General features: G+C 44.1%; 1 protein-coding gene across 1 annotated transcript in view; it reads right to left on the reverse strand.

Annotated features, from left to right (window-relative positions):
* Positions 1-27,483, reverse strand: part of LOC128702117 (neuronal acetylcholine receptor subunit alpha-7-like) — a 285,395-nt gene that overhangs the window by 225,720 nt on the left and 32,192 nt on the right. The window contains exons 2-3 of the mRNA XM_070099890.1: positions 23,798-23,943; positions 7,602-7,756 (exon numbers count right to left, since the gene is read on the reverse strand). Of these exons, the coding sequence (XP_069955991.1) occupies positions 7,602-7,756; positions 23,798-23,943 (301 nt within the window). The remainder of the gene's footprint in view (positions 1-7,601; positions 7,757-23,797; positions 23,944-27,483) is intronic.

Consider the following 27,483-nt stretch of genomic DNA (forward strand, 5'->3'; position numbering starts at 1 on the left):
GCCCACTGTGATACATCATTATGTACCATGACTCGTTGTTGCCTCCCTGTCAGGTATTCTCTGATCCATTGCAGTGCCCTTCCTGTTATATGCGCCTGATGCTCTAGCTTCTGCACTAATCTCTTGTGAGGAACTGTGTCAAAGGCCTTCTTGCAGTCCAAGAAGATGCAATCAACCCACCCCTCTCTCTCTTGTCTTACTTCTGTTATTTTATCATAAAACTCCAGAAGGTTTGTGACACAGGATTTGCCTTCCGTGAATCCGTGCTGGTTGGCATTTATACTCCTGTTCCGTTCCAGGTGCTCCACCACTCTCCTCCTGATAATCTTCTCCATAATTTTGCATACTATACACGTCAATGACACAGGTCTATAGTTTAGTGCCTCTTTTCTGTCTCCTTTTTTGAAAATGGGAACTACATTTGCCGTCTTCCATACCTCAGGTAGTCACCCAGTTTCCAGGGATGTGTTGAAGATTGTGGTAAGTGGCACGCACAACATATCTGCTCCCTCTCTAAGGACCCACGGAGAGATGTTGTCCGGTCCCATTGCCTTTGAGGTATCGATGTCCCTTAGCAGTTTCTTCACCTCCTCCTCATCTGTATGTATGTCGTCCAACACTTGTTGGTGTATTCCTTGCTGGTGTCCCCATCTGGTCTGTCCCCCCAGAGTCCTTCCTGTCTCTACTGTAAATACTTCCTTAAATCTCGTGTTGAGCTCCTCACATACCTCTTGATCGTTTCTTGTGAGTTCTCCACCTTCTTTCCTCAGCCTTATCACCTGGTCCTTGACTGTTGTCTTCCTCCTAATGTGGCTATACAGCAGTTTCGGGTCAGATTTGACTTTCGATGCTATGTCGTTTTCATACTGTCGCTGGGCCTCCCTCCTTATCTGCGCATACTCGTTTCTGGCTCTTCTACTAATCTCCTTGTTTTCCTGGGTCCTATGCCTCCTGTACCTTTTCCATTCTCTGTTGCACTTAGTTTTTGCCTCCCTACACCTTCGGGTAAACCAAGGACTCGTTTTGGTCTTCCTATTATTTCTGTTTCCCTTGGGAACAAAACTTTCCTCTGCCTCCTTGCACTTTGTTGCCACATATTCCATCATCTCGTTTACTGATTTTCCTACCATTTCTCTGTCCCACTGAACCTCCTGCAGGAAGTTTCTCATACCTGTGTAGTCCCCCCTTTTATAGTTTGGCCTGTCCCCTTCAGTTCCTGTTACCTTCTCCACTTGTAACTCTACTATATAGTCAAAACTCAGAACCACATGATCGCTAGCTCCAAGGGGCCTCTCGTAAGTGATGTCCTCAATGTCTGAACTGCTCAGGGTGAACACAAGATCCAGTCTTGCTGGCTCATCCTCCCCTCTCTCTCTGGTTGTGTCCCTGACATGTTGATGCATGAGGTTTTCAAGTACCACATTCATCATCTTGGCTCTCCATGTTTCGGGACCCCCATGTGGCTCCAGGTTTTCCCAGTCGATCTCCCTGTGGTTGAAATCGCCCATTACCAGTAACTTTGCTCTGCTCGAGTGAGCTCTTCTTGCCACCTCAGCCAGTGTGTCCACCATCACCCTGTTGTTTTCTTCGTACTCCTCTCTTGGCCTCCTGCAGTTCTGTGGTGGGTTATACATCACTCCAATGACTACTTTATGTTCTCCGGACTGAATTGTACCTACAATGTAGTCTCTTTCTCCAATCATGTCCATGCCTTCCATTTCCTCAAATCCCCATTGGTGTTTTATGAGCAGTGCAACCCCTCCTCCCCCTCTACTCCTTCTATCTTTCCTCAGGATCTGATATCCTGTTGGGAAGATTGTGTCTGTTATTGTCTCAGCGAGTTTTGTTTCTGTGACTGCTATGATGTCTGGGGATTTTTCACTGATTCTTTCATTCCACTCCTCATGTTTATTCGTTATTCCATCCGCGTTTGTGTACCAAACCTTTAGTTTCTTTTCTATCATTGTGGTCATGCAAGAATATTGGGGTTGGGGGAGCGAGAGCCTTGGTGGGGGCCTATATGGGGCTGTGGTGTAGGTGGGGTTTGTGTTGATGGGGGTGGGGTCAGAATGCCCATAAGGGACAGCTGTTGGGGTGAGGTTTGTGATATGGGGGTTGGTGGCAGAGGGAACAGTGAGTGGGTTGTAGTATAGGTTGCTCAGTTGCGTTGGGAATGTCGCGGGTGGAGTCTTTTGGTGGGAGATTCTTTGGGGTGTGTTTGCCCTTCCTCCTGTGTCTGGGTCCTGCTCATTTTCATTGCTTCTCGTTCCTCCTTGCGTCTCTGTACCCTCTCTTTCAGTGTAGTCCTTTCTTCTTGTGTTCTGTCGCGGTCGAGGTATACTCTCTGGTACCCCTCTTTGTCCCTCAGTCTTGCTTTCTCTTGCAGAATCCTGGTTCGAACTGATTCTTCCTTGAAAGTTACTCTGACAGGCCGTATCCTTCCACTCGCAAACCACCCAATTCTCTGAAAATTTGTCACCTGGGTCATATTGCCCTCCCCTATTGTTTTCATGATGCCTTCAATCATTTTTTTCTCCTCCTGTTTTATTTCTTCAAAGTTGGCCCCCTTGGCTTCTTGGAGCCCGTACACAAAAACTGACCTCGCCCTTTCCTCCTCCCACTGAGTCTCCATCTGCTTCCTCTGAGGCATTTTATTTCCTTCCATTGACATGTTCTTGCCTTCAGTCCCTGTTATATCTGAAACTTCTATTCTCAGTGAACTGTCTTTCCTGACCAGCTGTCCCTTGCTACTGCAGTTGGCTGTTAGAATCTCTGCATATAGCAAACCTTCATTGTCTTCGGACCTGTCGTTTGATCTTAGTGTGCTCATCGTCTATTCCCTGGCCCCACGTGGGTCTGATAGGGCCTTCGTGTACGGCATGTCTCCGTTGTTGCTTACCATCCCCTTGTCTCTGTCTGTGTGTGTATGTGTGTGTGTGTGTGTGTGTGTGTGTGTGTGTGTGTGTGTGTGTGTGTGTGTGTGTGTGTATGTATGTATGTGTGTGTATGTGTGTGTACTCACCTAGTTGTACTCACCTAGTTGAGGTTGCGGGGGTCGAGTCCGAGCTCCTGGCCCCGCCTCTTCACTGATCGCTACTAGGTCACTCTCCCTGAGCCGTGAGCTTTATCATACCTCTGCTTAAAGCTATGTATGGATCCTGCCTCCACTACATCGCTTCCCAAACTATTCCACTTACTGACTACTTTGTGGCTGAAGAAATACTTCCTAACATCCCTGTGATTCATCTGTGTCTTCAGCTTCCAACTGTGTCCCCTTGTTACTGTGTCCAATCTCTGGAACATCCTGTCTTTGTCCACCTTGTCAATTCCTCTCAGTATTTTGTATGTCGTTATCATGTCCCCCCTATCTCTCCTGTCCTCCAGTGTCGTCAGGTTGATTTCCCTTAACCTCTCCTCGTAGGACATACATCTTAGCTCTGGGACTAGTCTTGTTGCAAACCTTTGCACTTTCTCTAGTTTCTTTACGTGCTTGGCTAGGTGTGGGTTCCAAACTGGTGCCGCATACTCCAATATGGGCCTAACGTATACGGTGTACAGGGTCCTGAACGATTCCTTATTAAGATGTCGGAATGCTGTTCTGAGGTTTGCTAGGCGCCCATATGCTGCAGCAGTTATTTGGTTGATGTGCGCTTCAGGAGATGTGCCTGGTGTTATACTCACCCCAAGATCTTTTTCCTTGAGTGAGGTTTGTAGTCTCTGACCCCCTAGACTGTACTCCGTCTGCGGCCTTCTTTGCCCTTCCCCAATCTTCATGACTTTGCACTTGGTGGGATTGAACTCCAGGAGCCAATTGCTGGACCAGGTCTGCAGCCTGTCCAGATCCCTTTGTAGTTCTGCCTGGTCTTCGATCGAGTGTATTCTTCTCATCAACTTCACGTCATCTGCAAACAGGGACACCTCAGAGTCTATTCCTTCCGTCATGTCGTTCACAAATACCAGAAACAGCACTGGTCCTAGGACTGACCCCTGCGGGACCCCGCTGGTCACAGGTGCCCACTCTGACACCTCGCCACGTACCATGACTCGCTGCTGTCTTCCTGACAAGTATTCCCTGATCCATTGTAGTGCCTTCCCTGTTATCCCTGCTTGGTCCTCCAGTTTTTGCACCAATCTCTTGTGTGGAACTGTGTCAAACGCCTTCTTGCAGTCCAAGAAAATGCAATCCACCCACCCCTCTCTCTCTTGTCTTACTGCTGTCACCATGTCATAGAACTCCAGTAGGTTTGTGACACAGGATTTCCCGTCCCTGAAACCATGCTGGCTGCTGTTGATGAGATCATTCCTTTCTAGGTGTTCCACCACTCTTCTCCTGATAATCTTCTCCATGATTTTGCATACTATACATGTCAGTGACACTGGTCTGTAGTTTAATGCTTCATGTCTGTCTCCTTTTTTAAAGATTGGGACTACATTTGCTGTCTTCCATGCCTCAGGCAATCTCCCTGTTTCGATAGATGTATTGAATATTGTTGTTAAGGGTACACATAGCGCCTCTGCTCCCTCTCTCAATACCCATGGGGAGATGTTATCTGGCCCCATTGCCTTTGAGGTATCTAGCTCACTCAGAAGCCTCTTCACTTCTTCCTCGGTTGTGTGCACTGTGTCCAGCACTTGGTGGTGTGCCCCACCTCTCCGTCTTTCTGGAGTCCCTTCTGTCTCCTCTGTGAACACTTCTTTGAATCTCTTGTTGAGTTCTTCACATACTTCACGGTCATTTCCTGTCTCTCCTCCTTCCTTCCTTAGCCTGATTACCTTGTCCTTGACTGTTGTTTTCCTCCTGATGTGGCTGTACAACAGTGTGTGTTTGTGTGTTTGTGTGTGTTTGTGTTTGTGTGTGTTTGTGTGTTTGCGTGTGTGTGTGTGTGCGTGTGTGTTTGTGCGTGTGTGTGTGTGTGTGCGTGTGTGTGTGTGTGTGTACTCACCTAATTGTACTCACCCAATTGTGGTTGCAGGGGTCGAGACTCAGCTCCTGGCCATTCCTCTTTACTGATCACTACTATGTCTTCTCTCTCTATCTGCTTCCTGAGCTTTGTCATATCTCGTCTTAAAGCTATGTATAGTTTCTGCTTCCACTGCATCACTTGCTAGGCTATCCCACTTCCTGACGACTCTGTGAATGACGAAGTACTTCCTAACATCCCTGTGACTCGTCTGAGTCTTCAGCTTCCAATTGTGACCCTTTGTTTCTGTGTCCCCTCTCTGGAGCATCCTGTCTTGTCTATTCAACGCAGTATTTTGTATGTTGTTATCATGTCTCCCCTGACCTTCCTATCCTCCGGTGTCGTCAGTCCGATTTCCATCAACCCTTCTTCGTAGGACATTCCTCTGAGCTCCGAAACTAGCCTTGTTGCAAACCTTTGTACTTTCTCGAATTTCTTGACGTGCTTGACCAGGTGTGGGTTCCAAACTGGTGCTGCATACTCCAGTATGGGCCTGAAGTGCACAGAGTACAGTGTCCTGAACGATTCCTTACTAAGGTATCGGAACGCTATTCTCAGGTTTGCCAGGTGCCCATATGCTGCAGCAGTTATCTGGTTGATGTGTGCCTCCGGAGACGTGCTCGGTGTTATGGTCACCCCAAGATCCTTCTCCTTGAATGTGGCTTTCAGTCTTTGTCAACCTAGCCTATACTCTGTCTGCAGTCTTCTTTGCCCTTCCCCAGTCTTCGTGACTTTGCATTTGGCAGGGTTGAATACGAAAAGCCATTTGCTGGACCACGTGTCCAGCCTCTCCAGGTCTCTTTGTAGTCCTGCCTGATCCTCATCCAATTTAATCCTTCTCATTAACGTCACATCATCTGCGAACAGGGATACTTCAGAGTCTATCCCTTCCGTCAGTCATTCACATATATCAAAAATAGCACTGGTCCTAGGACTGACCCCTGTGTGACCCCGATCGTAACAGGCGCCCACTGTGATACCTCATCACGTACCATGACTCGTTGTTGCCTCCCTGTCAGGTATTCTCTGATCCATTGGAGTGCCCTTCCTGTTATACGCGCCTGATCCTCCAGCTTCTGCACTAATCTCTGGTGAGGAACTGTGTGGAAGGCCTTCCCATAGTCCAGGAAACTGCAATCAACCCACCCCTCTCTCTCGTGTCTTACTTCTGTTAGCTTCTCATAAAACTCCAGAAGGATTGTGACACAGGATTTGCCTTCCATGAATCCATGCTGGTTGTCGTTTATAATGTTGCTCCATTCCAGGTGCTCCACCACTCTCCTCCTGATAATCTTCTCCATGACTGCATACTATACCACGTGAGAGACACTGGTCTGTAATTTAGTGCCTCGTTTCTGTCTCCTCTCTTAAAAATGGGGACTACATTTGCCGTCTTCCATTCCTCAGGTAGTTGCCCAGTTTCAAGGGATGTATTGAAGATTGTGGTTAGTGGCACGCACAGCATCTCTTTTCCGTCTCTAAGGACCCATAGGAAGATGCTGTCCGAACCCCTCGCCTTTGAAGTATCGAGGTCACTTAGCAGCTTCTGCACCTCCTCCTCCACCTCCTCCATCTCATGTTGAGCTCCTCACATACCTTGTGATCGTTTCTTGTGAGTTCCCCACCTTATTTCCTCAGCCTGATCACCTGGTCTTTGACTGTTGTCTTCCTCCTAATGTGGCTGTACAGCAGTTTCGGATCAGACTTGACTTTCGATGCTATGTTATTTTCATACTGTCGCTGGGCCTCCCTCCTTACCTGTGCATACTCGTTCCTGATTCTCCAACTAATCTCCTCATTTTCCTGTGTTCTTCGCCTTCTGTACTTTTTCCATTCTCTAGTGCACTTAGTTTTTGCTTCCCTACACCGTCGGGTAAAGCAGGGGCTCCTGGAGTCTACCTGGAGGTTATTCCGGTGATCAACGCCCTCGCGGCCCGGTCCACGACCAGGTGGATCAGGGCCTGATCAAGCAGGCTGCTACTGCTGGCCGCACGCAGTCCAACGTACGAACCACAGCACGGCTGATCCCGCACTGACTTTAGGTATCTGTCCGGCTCTCTGTTGAAGGCAGCCAGGGGTTCTGGTCTTACCATTATTTCTGTTGCCCTTGGGAACAAACTTTTCCTCTGCCTACTTGCATTTTGTTGTTACGTATTCCAATATTTCGTTTACCGACTTTCCCCAGTTCTCTGCCCCACTGAACTTCTTGCAGGAAGTTCCTCTAACCTATGTAGTCAACTCTACTATGTATTCAAAGCACAGAACCACGTGGTCACTAGCTCCTAGGGGCCTCTCATATGTGATGTCCTCAATGTTTTAACTGCTCAGGGTTAACACAAGGTCCAGTCTTGCTGGTTCATCCTACCCTCTCTCTCTGGTAGAGTCCTTAACATGTTGAGGCATTAGATTTTCCAGTACCACATCCATCATATGTGTGAGTGTGTATGTGTATGTGTGTGTGTGTGTGTGTGTGTGTGTGTGTGTGTGTGTGTGTGTGTGTGTGTGTGTGTGTGTGTGTGTGTGTGTGTGTGTGTGTGTATGTATGTGTGTGTGTGTGTGTATGCGTGTGTGCATGTGCGTGTGTGTGCTTGCGTGTGTATGTGCGTGTAAGTACAGGTAAATTAATAAATTTATTCTTACTTGTTATAAAGAATAATGTCGGGTTTCCAAACCCGCTGGAAAGGAACTCTGATGACCTGGATGCCGCCAAAGTCTGAAGCGTTCCAGGTGAGGTGTGCGTCTGTCCAGATCTGCGTGAGCCAGCAGTTGGTGGTGAGGATCTGGTTCTTCTCGTCCTAGAGGGCAGACCAGCCTGGTTATTAATTATCTTTATGAGTAGTCATAGTCATAAATTATTAGTTAGCTGTGGTTTTAACTATGTGATAGCATTAGTCAAAATTTGTTTAAATTTTCATCTAAGTCAAAATCTGATTGTTAACTTAGGTCAGAATCTTATGTTTTTTTTTAGTTTAGTTACTAGTAGTTATTTGAGATCCTGATTTATAAGTTAACAAATGAATGTGTGGATTGTGTGGTTAATGACGATCATATATACAGGGTTAGCTAAGTTCAACATCTGATGGAATTGTGAGGGCAGAATTTAGTGGTTAGTGAAAGTCAAGATCTGGTTTGTCTTTGAGTTGATGAATTGGTGATAATTTATGACAGTCATTACTTAACAGACGAATATGATGTTCATTAACTTCTAATGGGTATACTAGTCATGACTTGTTACGCAGTTTAAATGATCAATAAATGGCTCTAGTGCTGATGATGGCCTGTTATAGAGCTCATAACATGGCCTGTTATATAAGTTTTGTATTGAAGGCTAAGATATTCTCTGAGAACAGTGGTCATGAGAGGGTGCTGTCTGTCCTGAGCTCTTTTGAGGGATTATTATGGAGTGTTATAGATCATCATGGCTTACTTTTGTAGTGTCATGAGAGTCTGAGTTCAAGGCGTTGAAGGAGGAGGTTCAACTTTTCAATAAGAAGAATAGGAGAGTGAAAATACTCCAGTATGTTACATTTTAATTTGGCGTATGTCACACACCTATATAGGCATGCCCCCCGACCAGCAAACCAGGGGCTAAGAGTATAACGAGTAGGGTCCTCATCGTTATTCTAGTACCCTGGTTCAATCAACCAATGACAATGAAGCCCACCAAAGTCGTGAAGAGATGTGGGACACTTGTGAATCAACATTGACTTGATAAATTAGACACATATGCAACATTTGGGTATCTTTAATGAAGTAACGTTTCTCCACACAGTGGCTTTATCAGTCCATACAATAGAGAATGGTGAAGAACAGGAGGAGTTTGAGGTAATCAGTCCCTCAGCCTTGAGTCGATGTGGTCAGTCCATCAATTATACTTTTTAAGACTGATGGACTGACCACATCGACTCAAGGCTGAGGGACTGATTACCTCAAACTCCTGTTCTTCACCATTCTCCCTTGTATAGACTGATGAAGCCACTGTGCAGAGAAACGTTTCCTTACTAAAGATACCCAAATGTTGCACATGTGTCTAATTTATCAACTTGTCGGTTCTCTGAGCCATTCATCTACAACACTGACTTACCTCCAGTCTTGTCGCAATGGTTCTCACCGTGTCTCTTGCTTGCATTTGCCTAATTGTACATATATAATATTGCATATATTTGTACATACAGATTTATTGTTTGGCTAAGTGAGCAGGCCACTAGACTACAAATGTGTTCGTAGTATGGGGGGCCTGTCATGAAGTCTTTGTCTCTGCATTATCTCTACGAGCCCACCTACGTTCGTGCATTGCAAACCTGCAAAGTCGTTGTGTGCTATTGCTTCGTTTGGTATAGTGGGTTATGCCACAGACACGTGTTAGGCGATTGGTGACTGAATATACCCTGCAAAACCTGGCCAGATTATTTTTGCAATACTGCTGGCGCACCGCTCGTTGTATTGGTATAGAGTATTAACGATCTCTGCTGCACATCTTCGTGAATGTATACGCAAGAAATAAAATTTTGGATCGAGTAACATGGCGCTCTGCTGCTATGGGAGATCTTAATCCCTGTGTCGGATCCTTCGTAATGGGGGAGGACAAATGTCGGAGAAACAGAATCAGTATCCAACTGGGGAAACAGGAGGTGAATCTGGGTTGTCTCGAGTTAGTCAGCTTCGTTAGTGTTTGAGTTGGCTAAACTGCGTCTTGAGAATACCAGGGAGCAACATGCATTTAATAAAGAGGAATTTGATAGAGAAGAGACAGTTTCGGCTTACTATAGACGACAATTTTAGCGTTCAGAAATCTGTCGCTAGTACCTCGGTTTTCTGATTCTGAGCCTGAGCAATTTTTCGAGTCTCGAAAATCAGGCTCGAGTTTTGTAATGGCCATTCGGGCATTGGGTAGCAGGAATTTACAGCTGGTTTAAGTGCTGAAGATTTCGCTAATCACTACGTTGTGAAAACGGCTGTACTCAGTGCATATCAATGCATTCCCGCCAAATATAGGCGGGAATTTAAACTGAGTAATCATCAATTGAGTCAGTCTCATGTGGACTTTGTTCGTGGGCAATCGAAATCGTTCGCCGTGTGTTACAAGTCCACTTGTGTGTCTAATTTCAGTGGCCTAGTGCAACTGGTCCTTATGGACAGTCTTCTCGAAACAATTGGATCAAAGGTTCGGGTGTTTTTAGAAAACCATTCAGTGAAAATTGCTATGGAGGTGTCTAGACTTGCTGACACATTTGAGGCCAACCGCTCCTTGTCCAAGCGATCTCTTAACTTTTCTTCCCAGCAGCCTAGTATGGACGAAGATAGTGGACCGACCTCTGAATGGAGCTGGAGCTGGGAAGCGACTTATGCCTCAAGGTCAGCAAGGCGCAAGATACAAGAATCCTGAACCCATCTAAACCACTCCCATTAGGAAAAATAACTATGCTTCCTGCTGAAACAATTAGCAGGAAATATATGCTTCTATGGCACCCTTTTAGAGTCGAAGTCTAATCTCCCTTAAGGAGAAGGAAAATCCCACTGAGGTATCAACCTTCAGGGATACCGGGGCTTAATGCTCTCTCTTATAAGAGGGAGAACTTCCAATTTCTGAGACCTCATTAAACTCCTCAGTGTTATTAGAAGCTTATGGGGAGCTGTTTTTTTGTTCTTCTGCATAGGATTTTTATTATAAGCTAGTGTTATACTGGGTATTTAACTGTAGGTGTATCTTGGGGATTCCTCTTGAAAGATGCTTTATTTTTGCATGGCAAAAATTTTCTAAATTCTAGATGTTGCGAGGGAAAAGTTCATTAAATAAAAGTGGAAGTCTGAAGGAGTGGTGGAGGTAATATATCTGGTAATATGACTGTTCTGAAAGGGGTATGTGAACAGTTACCTTTACCCCTCCCCCCCCCTACCTTCACCGGGTGGGAGTCAACAAGGAACCTTGCTGATGGAGGAACGTCACTTGGCTTCTTTCTCTCATTAAGTTTGTAAGCATGGATCTACTCTTGATTAGTTATTTCATGCTTGGATTTTTTTCTTAATATAGACAAGAGTTCTACTCTCGTTAGGATTTTTAATTTGTTTCTCCAGACGTGATTCGATTTACATTAATAATGTGATATTTATCCATTGCCATTTCCTTTAAAGGCTTTCATCCTATCATGTGAATGACTTCTTGTCCATTTGTAATTTACTTTTATTTTCTTCTCATCCTTACTGTATGGTTCGGGTCACCCGACAGAAGCGAGGTGAGAAGAGCAGCATGATCTGATAATAAATCAGAAACTTGATATTTCATCGTCTTGGGAACTTTGCTGTTCCTTCAATATGAAAATTCGGCAATCCTACTACAGATATGCAGTTCAACGATCTCATCTTGAGAACTCTGCTTTTCCTATACTACCAGGACAGTGCTACTATGTCTACAACATTCTACATATGCGGAACTTGGCCTATTCCTTATACTACCTCTTACCGATCTCCAGTTGTCTACCATTGCTGGCAGCCAATTCCTGAGCTGCTAGCTGTGCACCATCATAGGCGTTATTACTTCTGGAACCGGGCTTCACAACAGTCACAACCACCTGTGACCACAGCGCTCTCTCTAGCTTCCTGTTCCACTCCAGCCATTCCTGTGTGCCTTGCCATACCAACGGCAGATTCAGAAGAACATCATTCTGTACATATTAGGAGTGCATCATTTGATTTTTTTAATTTTTTTTCCATCATTTTGCTTCAGTTAGGACTAATTCATATTTAGTTGTTTTATATTATGAGAGATTTGCATATGTTCAAAAATTTTTTTTATCTTATTTTGTTATTTATTTTTCTAAGTTTTCTTTCCTTAATAACGAACAGGGAATTTCTTCAAATGCTCTTTGAGGGTCTGGAGGGCCCTTACACCTTCACAATGCTGTCACGAGCCTATTTTAGCCAACGAAGCTGCTTCTCCGATGTTGTTCAGAACTCGAAATATTTCCGAAGGAATGTTTAAAAAAGAATACTGATCTTACCTGGGTTAGGCAATTTATTATACGAAGAAAACCGGCCAGGGCATCATAAATAAATTGCAAAGTTCCTGATCAAGCTTCCTATTCTGGGATCGCAGGATTACCAGACGTTTCTGTTTCCATACCCGAGGGACTGTCCTTTCGAGAACAGTAAACGGACTCTTTAGGATTCACTCTTAAAGCTGCCATGGGTGAATCAGTCTCAAATCACTCGGTTAAATATGTACTTAAAATAACTTACTAGTTTATCCAGCTACTGGTAAACAGGTAGGGGAGTTTTAAAACCACTTGGCTGGTAATACCAAAGAAACATAGGACTCAGATCCTGAAAATAGCTCACAATAAGTCCTTAGAACATTTAGATGTCATTAAGCCCTTTATATATTACACAGCATTTTTATTTGCCAGGAATAAGAAGGGAGGTGTGGAATTACATCCATTCCTGTTGTGAGTGTAAGCAAATGAGTAAGCCAGGACTCTACATTAAACCCGCACCACTTCATCCCATACCCGCTGATGGAGAGCCATTTGCGGACCTAATCATCAACTGTGTAGGACCTTTACTAAAGTCAAGTCAGGTTACCAATCTATATTTACCGTTCTCGATAAAACTACTAGGTAACCCGAAGCAGTACCTATGCATTGTATAAACACGAAAGCCATTCTTAAAGATCTCAAGTTTATTTCCCACTTTGGCCTTTCTCAATCTGTCTAGAGTGACCAGGGCACCAGTTTCAGAAAAGGAATTCAGAGAAGCTTTAACTAGGCTAGAAATTAACCAGAAAATGTCTACATCCTATCATTTTCATCCTCAAGGAGCCTTGGAAAGGTTTCACCAAACGAATTCGCTGCGTAGCTGCCAGTGAGTGTAGACGCACCTCGTGCCCCTCTGCTGACAGCCAAGCAAACTATCCAGTGTTGCCATGGTGTTTAGCGTGAGACGCCGCGTGAATACTGTGGGTATTGAACTTCTGTGTGGGGCAATCATGCCTAAGTCGGCCCAGGAATTGCTGCCCATGATCATCAGGGATACTTATGCGATAGAAGATAAGGATCTGTATGTCGTGGCGTTGAACGGCTCCTACAGGATCTTCGTGAAACTGCTCCATGAGCCAGTGTATGAGGGTCTAGTTGACCGCTTTCAGGACATCAATGTGGACATGACCCCTGCTGTGAGTGTAAGGTTGGTGTTCGTTTCCCACCAGTACACATGGGTGAGGATACGCAACGTACCCTTTGAAGCAGATGAGGTGGTATGGCAGGTATGGTATGGTATGGTACATGTCGCCCAACAGGGCAAGTGCGCAACTGGCATGTATGCGGGACTCCCTGAGGGAAGCTTCACCCTCAAGATGTCACTGCATCAGCACATCCCGTCATACGTGTATTTGGAGGAGTTTCGTACCCAGGCCATGGTAACCTACGCTGGTCAGCATCGCACCTGCCGCCTCTGTGGTAAGTACGACCATGTATCGGCAGAGTGTGGAAATCGTGGGCAGGCCGGGAGGCCAGCCGATGATGCTCCGACCGGCAAGGAGAAGGTGGATCCTGATGGAGGGAGTGGTCGACTCTGGAGTGAGGCGACTGAGGCTCCAATGGTGGGGCCAGAGCAAGAAGTGACGATTACTGAGCAGCCTGCGCCACTGGAGGTGTAGTGGAAGTCGGTGCGGGTGGAGGCCATCGATGCAGCCCTTGACACAGTGCTGCAGTCCTTATGCCCTTCACCAGAGGGGTCTCTATGGCTGGGCCGCTGAGCAGACAGGAGATCGTATCAGTGGTGGATGATCGGCGAGAGGTGTCCGTGGGTGATGGAGTGAACGGCGAAAAAGTGCTGAGGCTCGCCGCCTGTCCCTTGATGATGGTCTCCACAACAGACAGGAACAAACACGTGCACTGTTGAAAAGGCATTGCTTTCCGACTACCAACAACGTATGATTTTTTTTTAGCGGACTCAAAGTTAGCGGAACCTTATTTAGTGGAAGCTAATTGATTCCCTAACAGTTTCCGAAGATAGCAGAAATGCTAATCCGCTAAACAAAAAATTTGTTCTGCTAATTAGTGGAACTGTATCGACCACTGCCATTAGGTCTAGTTGGAGGACAATTATGATTCTTTGTGTCCTGGTAGGTCAGCTAGATAACACCAGCACCTCTTTCAGGGATCAATTCACGCACACCAAAATGAAATGAAGCATAGCTGGAGAGTGTTTCAGGGGTCAATCTATTGGTAATCCACCTTATGTATGCTGGGAGGCAGTTGAACAGTCTTGGGCCCCTGACACTTACTGTGTTGTCTCTCAGTGTACTTGTGGCGCCCCTGCTTTTCATTAGGAGAATGTTGCATGTCCTGCTGAGTCTTTTCCTTTCATAGTGAGTGATTTTTGTGTGCAAGTTTGATACTAATCCCTCTAGGATTTTCCAAGTGTATATTATCATGTATATCTCTCGCCTGCGTTCCAAGGGATACAAATCAAGGACCTTCAACCATTCCCAGTAATTTAGGTGCTTTATCGTAATTACGTATGCCGTGAAAGTTCTTTGTACACTATATTATGAAGCTTTAGTGAACTGGTGAGTTGCAAAGAAATGACAAAATCTAGAGCTGCTCACTGGATTTAATTCATACTAGTAACACTGAATTTAGCATAAATAATATGAAAAACTCATTGTGGACCATTAGTATAAACTGATTTCATAGGATGAGAATATAAAAATTATTTAAACATCTCAGGTTTACTACCTTTCTGTCTGCCTCTCTCTTTTTTACTATTTTTTTTCTTTTTTACACATGGTTTGACAAGGTTAGGTTAAGGATCCCTAGCATTATTGACAAGTTACTTACAGGTTAAAGATTCCTAACTTTATTGACAAGCTAAGAGCTGTTACCTACATCAGTTCATTTGAAAGCATTTTTATTATTATGAGACATACAAGTAAGGAACAGGATGAAGTTGGAGCCATCTATGGGCCAGCATTTTCATTTGATCAACTGACTTTATCTCACTGACATCATAATGATGTACGAATGTGTTCCATACTCGAGTCATCCTGGGTATATATGATCTCAGATGAAGTGGTGTTCTGGAGAAGGGTAGAGCCAGAGTGAAGCTGCTGCTTTCTGCCTGTCTTGTGGTATAGAAGCTTGCTTCACGCTGTCCTCGAAGTGGATCCAAGTGTGGTACTTTTATAATATTGGCCTTGTACAGAACAGTAAGGCCACCCACATCCCTTCTGTGTTGAAGGCTCTGCTGAAATAACAGATCCAGGATTGGTCCAGGCGAGAGATGAGGCGTCTTGCTCTGTTCTCTACTCTGTCAAGCAGTCGCAGATGAGAGGGGGGAGGCAAACCAAGAAAGTGGAGCATACTTAAGGTGTGAGTGTACTTGCACCTCGTACAGAATCTTGCAACCCCTACTGTCAAGCAGATGCGAGATACGGCGAAGTACTGTAAACTTCCCGGTTGCCTTGTTTGGAAGATTTACAACGTGGTTCTTCATAGCCAGTTTGGAGTCAAATTTCACCCCAAGGATATCAACTTCTTCCCCATTCATCCTTACTACTGCACCGGCATTACCATCATGGTGCCTAGAGACTATCATCATTTGTGTTTTCTCATGTGCAAATGTTACTTGCCATCTCTTTCCCCAAGCTGTTGAAGCTTTTAGCTGGTGATTGATGTAGCCTAGAGCAGCTGGCATTTCTTCTCTTGGATAAGTGAATGTCAGTGTACAGTCGTCTGCATATGCATGGGATTCTGGGATGAGATGAAGAAGGTCATTGAAGTAGACATTCCTTAACAATGGTCCCAGCACGCTTCCTTGTGGAACACTTGCCCCAATAGGATATCTTGCTGATTCCGTTCCATTGAGAACTACCCTTAGAGATCTACCATGAAGGTAATCACAGAGGAGACATAACGTAGAGCCTGCAATTCCCAGAGCTTGCAGTTTTGCTAAGAGGCCCTGGTGCCACACCCGGTCGAAAGCACCAGCAATGGCCAGTGGTACCAAACAGCTGACTTTGGATTCATCCAGTGACTGGTGCCACTTAGAGGATAGGTTTAACAACAGATCAGCAGCAGAATAACCTTTCCTGAAACCATACTGACGGTCACAAAGTAGTAAGTGGTAGTCAAAAAACTCTGTCATTTGTCTTGAGATTATTGTCTCAAGGAACTTGCCAGTGACTGACAGCAGTGACACTGGTCTGTATTTGCTGATTTCTGCTGTGCTCTTCGTTTTGTGAACAGGGACTACATTTGCCTCTTTCCACAAAGAGGGCCATTTACACTGTACTAGGCAGTGCTGAAAGATGCGAGTTAGAGGTGCTGCTAGCTGGTCTGCACATCTTCTCAGCAATCTTGGGCTCAACTTGTCTGGGCCCACAGCCTTTTCCTGGTCAAGCAGTTTAAGAAGGAAATGCACCTCCTCCTGCCTTATTGTCACCACTGAGAGTTTTGACACAGTTCTTGCAGCTATCAGGAACTTGCATTTTGGTAGCAAAGTGTTCGGCAAAGAGGTCCGCTTTCTCTTGACTACTAATGGAGGTGGTCCCATCCTGTCGATTTAAGGAGGAATGAGTTCATCATGCAGATAACCTTGTCAGTCCTTGACCAGGAACCACCAGGTTTTGGAGCCTACACTACCTGATGCTAGCTTTCTTTTTGTGTCCGTCTCCCATTTAGCGATGGCCCACTTTTGAACGTCACCCATATGCCTATAGGCTTGCCTGTGCAATTTCCAGTTATAGTTGGTAGGATGCCTCTTATACCTTCGACATGCCTTGTATTTAGCAGTAGCTGCCTCTCTACAACGAAAGCCAAATCAAGGCGCTCTCTCTCTCTCTCTCTCTTTTTTTTTTTTTTTTTTTTTTTAGCTTTATTGACAGCTATATTACAGGTTAAGGATTCCTAACTTTATTGGCAAGCTAAGAGCTGTTACCTACATCAGCTCATTTGAAAGCATTTTTATTGTTATGAGACATACAAGTAGGGAACAGGATGAAGTTGGAGCCATCTGTGGGCCAGCATTTTCATTTGATCAACTGACTTTATCTCGTTGACATCATTATGCTGTACGAATGTGTTCCATACTCGAGTCATCCTGGGTATGTATGATCTCAGATGGAGTGATGTTCTGGAGAAGGGTACAGCCAGAGTGAAGTTGCTGCTTTCTGCCCGTCTTGTGGCATAAAAGCTTGTTTCACGCTGTCCTCGAAGTGGATCCAAGTGTGGTATTTTGACAATATTGACCTTGTACATAACAGTAAGGCCACCCACATCCCTCCTATGTTGAAGGCTCTGCTGAAATGACAGATCTATCCAGGATGGGTCCAGGCGAGAGATGAGACGTCTTGCTCTGTTCTCTACTCTGTCAAGCAGTCGCAGATGAGAGGGGGGGGCAGGCAAACCAAGAAAGTGGAGCATACTCAAGGTGTGAGCGTACTTGTGCCTCGTACAGAATCTTGCGACCCCTACTGTGCTGAAAGAGACTCAAACATCTCAGGTTTTCTACCTTTCTGTCTGCCTCTCTCTGTCTCTGTCTCCATCTCTGTCTCTGTCTGTCTATCTCTCTCTCTCTCTCTCTCTCTCTCTCTCTCTCTCTCTCTCTCTCTCTCTCTCTCTCTCTCTCTCTCTCTCTCTCTATCTCTATCTCACTCTCTCTCTCTCTCTCTCTCTCTTTCTCTCTCTCTGTACTGAAAGAGATTCTAACCCGAAAAAAATGGAATTAATCTGCGAGACAGAAAATGCATCACGAACATGTACAAAGATTTCTTTTCTAACAAAATTATAGCAGAATGGAAAGAATTACGATCTACTGCTGCAAGACCAACGACAATACAGTCATTTAACAACCAGCTGGTGAAGCCCTTTACAAGTATTGGATTCAACTAGATATATCGTAGGAAGTGTTTGCAGAACTTTCAGTACCTACATGCGCTGTATAAATCTATTAATAAATACTGCTGGGTCAGCCCAAATTGTTTTATATGTAAAAAAACGTAATTATAATAATAATGACCAGGAAAGTATAGGGAATGATGAGGGAGAACAGAATTGAGATGCTGTGTAGTACACTTGCTAACTCCTGCAACCACTCATAAATTCCACGCAAAATCCAGGCAGACGGTCCAATATATTAACAACATTAGTCAATCTGAAGTCAGTACATTCCTGACTTGTGTTCAGCGACTGCACCAGGAATATCAGCTAACAATGAGGCAAAGAACCAATACTAGTATTAGGGGCAAAAGTAGAGGGTTGCGACAGTCACAGCAGAACTGGTGGTAACGAGAACTTGAACCACTGGTACCTATTTTCTGAGCGGGAGTGGAATGACATGAGGTAATTGCAGGCCACGTCTTCCGTCCACTTCCATTTCGCCTGTAAATTCCATGCAATTTTTCCAATATAGAATTGCTTATTTCTTCCAGTTATTACGCGGTCAGTGTCCGAAGATGAAGAAGGATAGAGAGTGAGAACATGTGCTTCTCTATGATCCATACGATGGCATGTAAGACCACCTCGGTGACCTAGTATAATTCATTGTATGCTTCACTTATACTTCTCGGACAAATTCTAAAAGAATCTTTAGGTAGTGTAAATCTTTCCATAAATCGATAAGATGTAGCAGATAAAAATACAGGCAAATGGAACTTCATATACCTAGATAATAGACGACAGACTTAAATCAAGGCTGAAAAAGATACTTCTTCTTAGCAGATGTAAGCTTGACAAGGTTAAGGATCCCTAGCTTTATTGACAGCTATTTACAGGTTAAGGATTCCTAACTTTATTGGCAAGCTAAGAGCTGTTACCCACATCAGCTCATTTGAAAGCATTTTATTGTTATGAGACATACAAGTAGGGGAACAGGATGAAGTTGGAGCCATCTGTGGGCCAGCATTTTCATTTGATCAACTGACGTTATCTCGTTGACATCATTATGCTGTACAATGTGTGTTCCATACTCGAGTCATCCTGGGTATGTATGATCTCAGATGGAGTGATGTTCTGGAGAAGGGTACAGCCAGAGTGAAGTTGCTGCTTTCTGCCCGTCTTGTGGCATAAAAGCTTGTTTCACGCTGTCCTCGAAGTGGATCCAAGTGTGGTATTTTGACAATATTGGCCTTGTACATAACAGTAAGGCCACCCACATCCCTCCTATGTTGAAGGCTCTGCTGAAATGACAGATCTATCCAGGATGGGTCCAGGCGAGATGAGACGTCTTGCTCTGTTCTCTACTCTGTCAAGCAGTCGCAGATGAGAGGGGGGCAGGCAAACCAAGAAAGTGGAGCATACTCAAGGTGTGAGCGTACTTGTGCCTCGTGCAGGATCTTGCAACCCCTACTGTCAAGCAGATGCGAGATACGGCGAAGTGCTGTAAGCTTCCTGGCTGCCTTGTTTGAAAGATTTACAACATGGTTCTTCATGGTTAGGTTTGGAGTCAAATTTCACCCCAAGGATATCAACTTCTTCTCCAGGTGCCAACATCGTCCCATTCATCCTTACTACTGCACCAGCATTACCATCATGGTGCCTAGAGACGATCATCATTTGCGTTTTCTCAGGTGCAAATGTTACTTGCCAATCTATTTCCCCAAGCTGATATAGCTCTCGCTGGTGATTGATGTAACTTAGAGCAGCTGGCATTTCTTCTCTTGGATAGGTGAATGTCAGTGTACAGTCGTCTGCATATGCATGTGATTCTGGGATGAGATGAAGAAGGTCGTTGAAGTAGACATTCCATAACAGTGGACCCAGCACACTTCCTTGTGGAACGCTTGCCCCAATAGGATGCCTTGCTGATTCCGTTCCATTGAGGACTACACTTAGAGATCTACCATGAAGGTAATCACTGAGGAGACATAGCGTAGAGCCTGCAATTCCCAGTGCTTGAAGTTTTGCTAAGAGGCCCTGGTGCCACACCCGCTCGAAAGCGCCAGCAATGTCCAGTGCTACCACACAGCTGACTTTGGATTCATCCAGTGACTGGTGCCACTTAGTGGAGAGGTTTAACAACAGATCAGCAGCAGAGTAACCTTTCCTGAAGCCATATTGACGATCACAAAGTAGTGAGTGGTAGTCAAAAAAATCTGTCATTTGTCTTGAGATTATTGTCTCAAGGATCTTACCAGTGATTGACAGCAGTGACACTGGTCTGTAGTTGCTGATTTCTGCTCTGCTCTTCTTTTTGTGAACAGGGACTACATTTGCCTCTTTCCATGGAGAGGGCCATTTACACTGTACTAGGCAGTGCTGAAAGATGCGAGTTAGAGGTGCTGCTAGCTGGTCTGCACATCTTCTCAACAATCTTGGGCTCAACTTGTCTGGGCCCACAGCCTTTTCTTGGTCAAGTGATTTAAGAAGGAAATGCACCTCCTCCTGCCTTATTGTCACCACTGACAGTTTTGACACAGTTCTTGCAGCTAGCCAAGGAGGGTCCCTTGCTGGATCAGGAACTTGCATTTTGGTAGCAAAGTGTTCAGCAAAGAGGTCCGCCTTCTCTTGACTACTAGTTGAGGTGGTCCCATCCTGTCGATTTAGAGGTGGAGTGTTCTTGTTGCAGATTAAGGATGTGTCCAGTGAAGGCTTTCACTTGGTTGTCAACATCCCCCTGGAGAAGAGCATTCCAGTCGGTGGTGGCGAGCTCAGAGCAAAGGGCTGGCCAATTACCTCTAGTTCTCTGTTATATGCTTTTAACATGTACACGTACACACTCTTTCTTTTTCTTTCTTTCTCTCTCTCTCTCTCTCTCTCTCTCTCTCTCTCTCTCTCTCTCTCTCTCTCTCTCTATCTCTCTCTCTTTCTCTCTCTCTTACACAAGGGGTTTTAAAACCAAGTGGTTTTAAAACAAATGAGTTTTAAAACCTATGAGCTGTTACTAACCTCAGACAATTTGAACATGTTCCCGAGTTGAGTTATTCTAGGAATGAATGATCTCAGGTGATGTGACTTTCTTCAGAAAGGAACAGTCAAAGTGTAGCTCCTATTTGCTTCCCATGATTTAGTACAGAAACTTTATATTATCTGAAGACGAGCCAAGTGTAATTAATACCTTGAGAATATTAGCCTTGCTAAACTCACAAATTATGATATAGTCACTTAGCCTTAATACCATAATCTGTAAGGATTTAATGTTAAGAATTAATCTAAGTCTGCCCGAAATGCCTAACCATGCTAGGTGTCCTAGTGGCCCCCTCTGTAATTAGTATTTTATAACATGTAAACCACACAATGTAACCCTTATGGAGAATAAACTTGAATTGAATTGAATTGAACTGAATTGTACATAACAGTAAGGCTAACCATATACTATCTCTGGTGCTGAAGGCTTCGCAAAAGTGAGAAACGCATCGAGGTCAAACAAAGTTGAGAGAGAACTTTATTAGTCATAGATGAGACGACATCACACAGTCTAAGAAAGTGGTGCGTTCTCAGGGTGCGAGCGTACTAGTACCTCATACGTGTTCTTCTCCTTAGAAGGAAAAAGATACACCTTAGTGCTGTTCTCTGTTTTGTTGCTTTACTTGCAAGATTTACCACGAGATTCTTCATAGACATTTATAGACAGATTTCACCCCTAAGATATACACTTCACGCTTTTAGTATTAACATCACGCCGCCTTGAAACAATCACCGTTTGTGTTATTTTCAAAAGCAAATGTAACCTGTCATCATTTTCCCCAGTAGAAATAGTTGAATGCCGGAGACGGATGTGCCTGAGTACAGCAGGTATTTCAGTATTAGAGTACAATCATTTGCTCAGGCATGGGAGTCTGGAGAAAGGTCACAGAAATATATATTATTTACCAATGAACCAAGTACACTTCCTAGTCAAAAACCGGCACTAAGTGTCTTGCACATCCTCTGCCATTAAGAATTATTCTTAGAAATCTACCGTGAAGGTAATCTCTGATAAGGTGTAGTGCAGTGCTAATGCAATCGTTCGAAGGCACCTCATAGAAATAGCCTGCTATGGGACTTACTAAAATCGCCAATAGTCTTATTTGTATAAGTTCCATTCATGAGATATGGAATTCCTAGTGGATTTTCTCCAAGCCTTGTACTTGGCAGTAACGGCCTCTCGGCAACTAAAAGCAAACCGAAAGTGATCTGATGCCTTTGTTACATGCCGCTATGAGGGATGTACTTGTGTTATAGATTAAAAATGTTGTTGTTGAAGGCGTTCATTTGGTTACTAATATCACGTTAGAGAAGAGTATTACAATCAAAAGTTCCGGCCAGTTTCCTTTTTTGCCAAACCAATTTGTGTAAGTTGATTCTTTACCACGTTCCTTTGACACCTTAGATTCTTTATCATCGTCTGTGGTCAGATTAGCCGCCATAACTGAAGGGTTTTCAGACAGATCACTCACTACTGGATAGTGAGTGAAACCAGATAAGTTCATCAAAATCACTCTTTATAAGATAATGACTGAAGTCACCAATAATTATTTTTGTTGAAGTAGAAAGGAGCTTTCATTTTTAATTAGGAAGTTGATTGGCTCTGCTCGCTGCCATTGAGTTCAATACATTGTACGTTAAAGTGCGGTAGTACAATGGTTTAAGTATAAATGAAGCAGTTCATTTAGAGTTAATTAAAAAGACATCATCAATGAACTGGGTATGTAAACTTTTAGAAAAGCACACACCCTCCCCAGGACACTGAACAGAAGCCTGTAGCCACAAGTTTTAGAAAAAAAAATCTTGATTTCTTTCAAATACAAATGGCTCTACAACGGCGACAAAGAGTGTATACAAAACAGTATGTGAGCTCATCAACATAGATAATGAAGTCCCTAATGTTGGCAGGGAGGATGCTCAAAGACTATCTCCTCATGTCTGTGTACAATTTGCCTAAATAGATGTCCAACCTGGGGAAACACTGGGGCGTAGCTCAGTGTTCTTGAAATTTGGATAGAACCACCTCAACAACCCTTCCTCAGCCTTCTGAATAATACTTTTAGTAACCACGCACCTCCTAATCTCCAAGTTACGGATTCTCTGTGTAATATTCACACCACACATTGCTCTCAGACACGATATCTTCGCAGCCTCCAGCTATCAACTTCCTGCAGCATTCACCACCCATGCTTCTTACACATATAAGAGTGTTGGTACCAATATATTCTCATAATTTCCCCTCTTTTCCTCTATGGATAACGTTCTTTGTCTCCACAGATGTCTCAATGCACCACTCACTTATTTTTCCCCTCGTCAATTCTGCGGTTCACCTCGTCTTTCACAGGCTCATCTGCTAACAAGTCCACTCCCAAATATCTGAATAATTCACCTTCTCCATCCAGTTCGATATCCAATCTTTCTTTGCCTAAATTTTTGTTACTCTCTTCTCATTTGTCTTTCTTTCACTTTTAATTTTCTTCTTTTACATACCCTACCAAAACTTTCCATCCATCTCTGCAACTTCTCTTCACAATCTCCCAAAAGCAGTGCCATCTGCAAAGAGCAACTGTGACAACTCCAAGTTTGTGTTAGATTCTTTATCTTCCAAAACCAAACCTCTCCCCAACACCTGAGCATTCACTTCTCTTACTTCTCCATCTATAACTATATTAAACAACCAAGGTGACATCACGCATCCCTGTCTATATACATTTATATTTATATTTACATAGCTTCTGAGGGATGGCAAGAGTTGGGAGAATAGAACTGTGTTAAAATAGAATAATGTAAAAGGTAGATTGTAGAGAGAAAAAGAGACGTTTAAAAAGTTAAGACGAATATTCATATATTTTATCGGACTGCATCTAACAAAAATGAAGTTCAAAGTGAGAAACCCTTTAATGGTTAGTAATCTTTGCCTCTTGGCTCGACACTGACCACGTCGATGATGCTGTGAAGGGAGAGGCCGAACACGACGGAAAGTGCCTCTGAGGAGTTTCTAGCTGGCCGCACCGAGGCGTCGTAGTTAGCCATGAGGTAGCGTGTGAGGCGATACTCCTGCTCGTCGCTCATTACCACCAACACTGTAGGGAAAGACAAGAGCTTAAGTAACATTAGTTTAATGAATTTAAACACTCAAACTCATACACACACAGATAGCAATACGCGGTAGTAACAACTAACAGAAGCGCTCCTGATTTAGTGTTAGTGGTCTATCCTAGGAACTTGTCAACATTCAGTATGCGGGACAGAGTCAGTGAATAATAATAGCGTGTAACAAGGAACTCATGGACTGAACAGTGAGGTGAGGCCCAATATTTCATAAGTTAATCTGAAAGTGCCGAGTTTTGCTAGAAGTCAGTGAGGGGCAGCCAGGCCAAGCTCCTAAGGCATCTTGTGTTCCAGAAGTGAATCACAAATACACTAACATTTACAGAACGTAATGTGACAACAAATCAGGGAAATAAGTGCGAATATCCGGATAGATATGGTGTTAACGCAATAATAATGCTGTTTAGTAAGTCAACAGGAAAAGAAAATAATAAGGACACAAACGGCCATTGGGCATTAGCCTCAGGCATTTTGGCTACACCAAAAGAAGCAAAGAATGGAAGCAGAGGAGAAATTCTTACCCAGGAGCAAGAGAAATAATGGGAAGAAATGACTGAGTCCATGGTTTACCCAAAAGTGCAGAGGCCAAACCTAAATGTGCTAGAGCAAAGAAAAAGTATAAAAGGTATAGAACTTAGAAAAAATAAGCAGAGTCGAAGAACCAGAAACGAGCATGCATGGATAATGTGAGAGGCTCAACGACAGTGTGAGAAAGACATAGCAACGACAGCCAGATGTTACCCATAGCTGTTATATAGCCACATCAGGAAGAAAACAGAAAGGTGCCAGGTAATCAGGCTGAGGAAAGAAGGGCAGAAACTCACAAGTCTGCGAGGAGTTCAGCAATAGATTTAGGGAGGAATTCTTAGAAGGGACAGAAAGGCTTCTAGGAAACCGATTGAGTAGGGTGCACCAGCTAACGTTGGACACAATACACAACTGAAAGAACCTGGTGGGACATGATATCTCTCCGAGAGTCCTGAGAGAGCGAGCTGAGGCACTGTGCGTGCCTCTAGCAACAATCTTCAGCAAGTCTATCGACACAGGCTAGCTACCGGAGATATGGAAGACAGCAAATGTACTCCAAATTTTTATGTAAGGAGGGAGATAGGTAAAATGGCTCCTTCGGAACCTTGACACCAGCTACCTGAACTTATCACGATCTACTTCGAACTTCACTAAACTTATTTTTTCCTCCTCTTGAAATGTTAACTACAAGTAGAAGTTCAGTCTGCGGTGGCATCACCTCCGAGTTCTGCACTTGCCACCTTGTATCTGGAGCGTTAAACAAGACATGTACAACCCTTGGGTATCTTTTTTCTGGAGATATTTTGCCAACCAGTGGCATTATCAGCCTATTACAAAGAATAATTCTGGAGACGGAAGAAAACAAAGAAAAATTCTTTGGGGTGGTCAGTGGTCAGTCTCTTATGTTTGGTGAATCGGTTGCAGACGGTGGAAGACTTTAAGAAAAATATTGAGTAGATCTGTCCCCTCGGACTTATTAGGAAGCGTTCACTTCAACACTGTTGATGACTCTGAAGCAGATGTCCGAGGATGTAGGCTTATGTACCTGAAACAGTAGAGGTGACGCAGGCGAAAGACAACAGAGGTGAGGAAGACCACTACTGGAAGTAGGTCATGTCAGTAGAATAATCAAGCAAAGCGTTGCAGAAATCTTTGTACTAAGATTCCAAGATGTTGCTGGGGAGAATTTTCGCCAACCTGTGACTTTATCTGTCCACCATCTCCAGGATTACTGTGAATATTGGGCTGATAAAACTACCGGACCAATGATATAAGGGCTTACTGTATTTCCTGTAGAAGATATTATCAAATCAACATAAGAAGAGAGCTAAGTTTGCCTAATCGTCTACTAACATGCCTCCAGTTATAGAAAACATCAACAATGCATGTGTTCAAATCTGCAATTTTCACCTATTCCTATTAGCGTAGAATAAAGCCATGCCACTCCTCCAAGAGAATGACAAGGTTAATTAAACGCAGATACCAGGAATCATCCACAAAAAAAATTAAAAAAGTACCGTCAAATAAAACAAATGGATGTTCAATTTGGTATTTCACAAATCCTCACTGTTTAGGAACACTAGCGTTATACGGTGGGATCGTAGGCCTCCTGCAGTACCTCGCGTGAAATTTAACTGAAATAACTCATTTTTTCACCGAACTTTTTCATTAATTAATGTGTGTGTGTGTGTACTCACCTATTTGTTCTCACCTATTTGTGGTTACAGGGGTCGAGTCATAGCTCCTGGCCCCGCCTCTTCACTGATTGCTACTAGGTCCTCTCTCTCCCTGCTCCATGAGCTTTATCATACCTCGCCTTAAAACTATGTATGGTTCCTGCCTCCACTACTTCACTTTCTAGGCTATTCCACGGCCTGACTACTCTATGACTGAAGAAATACTTCCTAACATCCCTTTGATTCATCTGAGTCTTCAACTTCCAATTGTGACCTCTTGTGTCTGTGTCCCTTCTCTGGAACATCCCGTCTTTGTCCACCTTGTCTATTCCGCGCAGTATTTTATATGTCGTTATCATGTCTCCCCTGACCCTCCTGTCCTCCAGTGTCGTCAGGCCGATTTCCCTCAACCTTTCTTCGTAGGACAATCCCCGTAGCTCTGGGACTAGTCTTGTTGCAAACCTTTGCACTTTCTCTAATTTCTTGACGTGCTTGACTAGGTGTGGATTCCAAACTGGTGCTGCATACTCCAGTATGGGCCTGACGTAAATAGTTTACAGAGTCTTAAACGAATCCTTACTGAGGTATCGGAGCGCTATCCGTAGGTTTGCCAGGCGCCCGTATGCTGCAGCAGTTATCTGATTGATGTGCGCCTCAGGAGATATGCTCGGTGTTATGCTCACCCCCAGATCTTTTTCCTTGAGTAAGGTTTGCAGTCTTTGGCCATCTAAACTATATTGTGTTTGCGGTCTTCTTTGCCCTTCCCCAATCTTCATGACTTTGCATTTGGCAGGGTTAAATTCAAGGAGCCAGTTGCTGGACCAGGCTTGTAGCCTGTCCAAGTCTCTTTGTAGTCCTGCCTGATCCTCATCCGATTTGATTCTTCTCATTAACTTCGCATCATCTGCAAACAAGGACACTTCTAAGTCTATCCCTTCCGTTATGTCGTTCACATATACCAAGAACAGCACAGGTCCTAGGACTGACCCCTGTGGAACCCCGCTTGTCACAGGCGCCCACTCTGACACCTCGTCGCGTACCATGACTCGTTGTTGCCTCCCTGTCAGATATTCTTTGATCCATTGCAGTGCCTTTCCTGTTATGTGTGCCTGATCCTCTAGCTTTTGCAGTAACCTCTTGTGAGGAACTGTGTCGAAGGCCTTCTTGCAGTCCAAAAATATGCAGTCGATCCACCCCTCTCTCTCCTGTCTTACTTCTGTCACCTTGTCATAAAACTCTAGTAGGTTTGTGACACAGGATTTTCCTTCCCTGAAACCGTGCTGGTTGTCAATTATACACTTTTTCTTT

The sequence above is a fragment of the Cherax quadricarinatus genome, chromosome 70 (assembly GCF_038502225.1).
Source record: "Cherax quadricarinatus isolate ZL_2023a chromosome 70, ASM3850222v1, whole genome shotgun sequence".
Taxonomy (NCBI): Eukaryota; Metazoa; Arthropoda; class Malacostraca; order Decapoda; family Parastacidae; genus Cherax; species Cherax quadricarinatus.